The sequence below is a fragment of the Saccostrea cucullata genome, unplaced genomic scaffold (genome assembly GCF_032062105.1).
Source record: "Saccostrea cucullata isolate Sc308-1 unplaced genomic scaffold, CSIRO_AGI_Scuc_v1 ctg5, whole genome shotgun sequence".
Classification (NCBI taxonomy): domain Eukaryota; kingdom Metazoa; phylum Mollusca; class Bivalvia; order Ostreida; family Ostreidae; genus Saccostrea; species Saccostrea cuccullata.
The window spans coordinates 960826-964583 of NW_026940631.1; the positions used below are offsets into that span (position 1 = coordinate 960826).

Below are 3758 nucleotides of genomic sequence, written 5' to 3' on the forward strand. Positions count from 1 at the left end.
TATACGGCGTGAGAATTTCATACGGAAAATGCACCAATGAGTTTAGAAAGTTTTTTTTAATCACCAATTACAATACTGTAGACGTACTTTTTCCACGGGGTTATAATTCCGCGGAATCTCAATTTCTGTTTAATCCGCGGGTAGAAAATTCCGCGGATTTCTTTGGCTGTCACTAAATGCCTCACATTTATATTGAGTACGCTTGGACAAATTTCCGCGAAAAATTTGTGACCGCGTACACAGCGTAAATTAATACCACGCGGAAAAAGTACTTCTACAGTATTTTATTGTAAGAACTTTTTTGTTCATACACAAAGTTAACGCTATACTGATTGAAACTACAGTAGCAATAATGATCTATACTATATTGTGATTTATCTACATACTAGTATACGGCAATTTTCTCCTGGCATAGATCAAAACATTAATTCATATACATTTAGTTCCTCTTTTACATTTTATCGCGCGGCCATGACAAGTTCCGATATGTATCAATAAAATTTCCCAAAATGATATATAACAAATACAAAGGGGAGATAACCATCTGTAGTCAAGCCTTAAAGGCCATTGAAACAATACAAATCGGGAGAAATGTCAGAGATGGGATCAGGTGCCATGGAGGAGTAAACATCCCCTGTCCACCTGACACACCTATCGTGTGCTCCTTGTCATGATCGGGAAAACAACAACACTAAAAAAAAAAGTGTGTAATGACCTTACAATTATTAGAAAAAAAAACATCAGTCAGCATTCCATTTAATGATAGGTTGTATTATCTGACAAGGTCATTGTATTGACCATAGAACTTACAAATTGATGACTTTAAAGGAGACTGTTGATATTCTTGTTTCACCAACTAAAACCTTGTTAAAAATGCTAATTATAATACACGGATTTAGAAAAATACATCTACATGTTCATTTGATATCATAAGAATCGGGTGTTAAAGAAATGACGTTATTAACAACAAAATAGAGAATGAATTGAAAGTCTTTGGAAATAATGGGGAAGTGTGGTATTCTCTTTAGAGAAAAGGACAGGCTTTCGCCTACATTCCCGTGGATTAAGGCGATAGCCAGCTGTACACTTCTCTAAGAAGAATGTAGGAAGTGTGGAAATGAAACCTCTGATTGATTACACAATTATGGCCATTCTGGTTTTTGTTGATTGAGTCTCTTCTTTTTAACGTTTTCACTAAAATTGATCCGAGTATAGATTGAAGCTATTTATCCAACTCAAATAAAATTTAGTGGCCTTTTTAATGGACAATCTGTGTTTAACCTACTATGTAAACAGTTTCTCCGTTTCTTTTGTTGGACTTCAATTCAAACAGATTTTAGCTCACTGTCTATATCCTGTGCAAAAATTTCCATTCCCTAAAACTCTCTTCTCAACAATTAACAGTGTAATTTTGTAAGCCTGGCTTTGGGGAAGTATCTAAAATGTACAACAACATTTTTCCCAATTTAAAGGACTTCGAATAATTCACACTTATTTTCAAAAAGTCATTTTATTTAAGGATCGTTGTCAGAATTATATATTGTGAAGTCCAGAGGAAACAGATTTCTAGAGAAAAATGTAGTACCTCTATCGACTACAGGGTGTATATTGAACATTCCAAAACCTTGTTGCATATATACAGGATACAGATAAATGGGTTGATGCAAAAAATGAACTTAAAGAGGAGTATAAAGGGAACAAGGTTTTTCTAGAAAAAAAACATCCCATTTTTACCGGAAATCGCCACCAGGGCTAAATTGAACATTTTACAGAATACTCCTTATCATGTCCCTAAATATGAATGAGATTCTGAAACCGTTGAGAAGTGAGGAATCTATCGCGCCAACGTCTGCCGTGACACAGGGCCTCAGATGTAAGAGAAGTTCAGGGAACCAGGTTTCTCTAGAAAGATTCCATCAATAACACCAAGTTTCTCCATTTACAACTTTATCTTCGTTCTCAGTAACTTCGTTAACAATTGTTAACATCAGACAATATACTGTATTTCCAGTTGCTGTTCAAAAATCGCTTGTAACAGAAATGAACTTCTGATTCTTGAGGAACACATGACTTCTTTTGGACAAAAAAACCCTGCAGTGATGTCATTGATAACCCCATATTAAATACTATACAATCTTTATGGAGATGCTGATCGCATCCTTCCCCTTGTAGATTGGCACTAGTAAAACTCTAGAGGTAGATTGTAGTTTTTCGTCAAAGAGTAAGATTTCACTGCCTGACAGTTGGACGCATCACAGTTAGGCCTATAATCAGGTAAACGACAGTCGCCATTGTTGTTAAAACGGTAAAACCACAAAAATAACGTTCTAATTTGACGGCGAACCGCTTCCACCGATCTGCATCATAACAGTCAGTTCCTTGTTGATTATAGAAATATTTATGAAAGGAATGCTCGTCGTTCGTCTCTGGTGGGGGTGTACATTCCTTAAAATAAATTTTGATGACAATAGTTTCCAAAACGATTGTCATTCCACTGATTATTAACTGCCCGGCTACGTAGTTACCAAACATAGACAGGTTTACAGAGGACTTTGGCATAGAGTCGCTGATGAGTGTCACAAACACTGCAAAGGTCAGAAAAATGGCTAGAACCATTCCCATTTTCTCTCCTGACTCAATTGGTAATAGGAAGCAAAGAAGGTTCAGTATTGACAAAATAAAAATTGGGATGAAAATGTTAATGATGACATAGCTAGGGAGCCGTTGAATGATCAAATTTAGACGTGCTGTGCGAACAACAGACCCCGGCATTCTATCGTCCAGAGGAAAGGATTTGGAGGTTGAAACAACAACCCATTCCTCATTTTTTTCGTAAAAGGTAAGGTCGATGTTAGTCAGATTGACTGAAAACCCAAAGTCATGAGCTATGTTTGAATAAGGATAAAAAATAAACGTACACATTTGTTCATCAAAAGGATAAGCAGTCACATCCAATTTACACTGTATCGTGCTCTCTAGGGGCTTCAGGTAGTACACCAAACCATTAGAAATCAGGAAAGCCATCCCCTTTTCGTCGAAGTTCAAACATTTCTGATCTGTGAATTCGTTGATGATGCATATTCCGGGTATCCAGACTTTTTCCACACTAACTCGGAGTCCAGTGATTCCACTATAGTTACTCGGACTCCACACCAGGTTTTCGTCCATCCAGCTGTAGCCGATCCACAGCGAAGTGGAGAACGTCTGCGACCTCTCGTCCACGTCACGAATAAGGAAAGGGAACATTTGAATTCCTACCAAAATGTCGTCCGTGTAGTTTTTCACTGGTTTCAGCTGCGTATCGTAGTCATTAAACAGGTCTGTTAACAATCTTTTTTCCGTGTTTACAGCAGAACTTAAAGCAAGATATATAGAGCTGACAAAAAGAAAAGCGAGTCTTACCATTCTCATTTTAACAAATAATATCTCCAATTTTAGACTAAAAACTGGTTCACACTGTGTTTGACCTTTCTCGCGTACAGGTTATTTCAAAATTAAATGCCTTTTGCTAGTTGGGTTCAGTTGTGCACTAGACACTTTGACAATCAAAGTTTTCTCGGTTTTTAAACAGAGATTTTTCTTTCGTCGTTGAACAACATTTACCTAGGACACACAGGTAAAAAGAGGGTTTACTTTAAATACCATAATCCTTTTAAAAACTGTCCAAATGGATTCTATTATAGTTGAGAAAACATTGCGTTATAACTAGAAATGGTATACAGGCAACTTCGCCACATATGATCCACATATGTGTATAA

The 3758-nt window shown here is 36.7% G+C and overlaps 1 protein-coding gene across 1 annotated transcript; it reads right to left on the reverse strand.

Moving 5' to 3' along the window:
- Window positions 1–2229: 2229 nt before the first annotated feature.
- On the reverse strand, window positions 2230–3405 carry LOC134255810 (neuronal acetylcholine receptor subunit alpha-3-like). The gene has a single exon (XM_062738353.1). The coding sequence runs from the start codon at window positions 3403–3405 to the stop codon at window positions 2230–2232; it is 1176 nt and encodes a 391-aa protein (XP_062594337.1).
- Between the last annotated feature and the right edge of the window lie 353 nt (window positions 3406–3758).

What these genes read in the sequence shown, in the direction of transcription:
- LOC134255810 (XM_062738353.1), bottom strand. Translation starts at nt 3,405, where the DNA reads ATGGTAAGACTCGCTTTTCTTTTTGTCAGCTCTATATATCTTGCTTTA.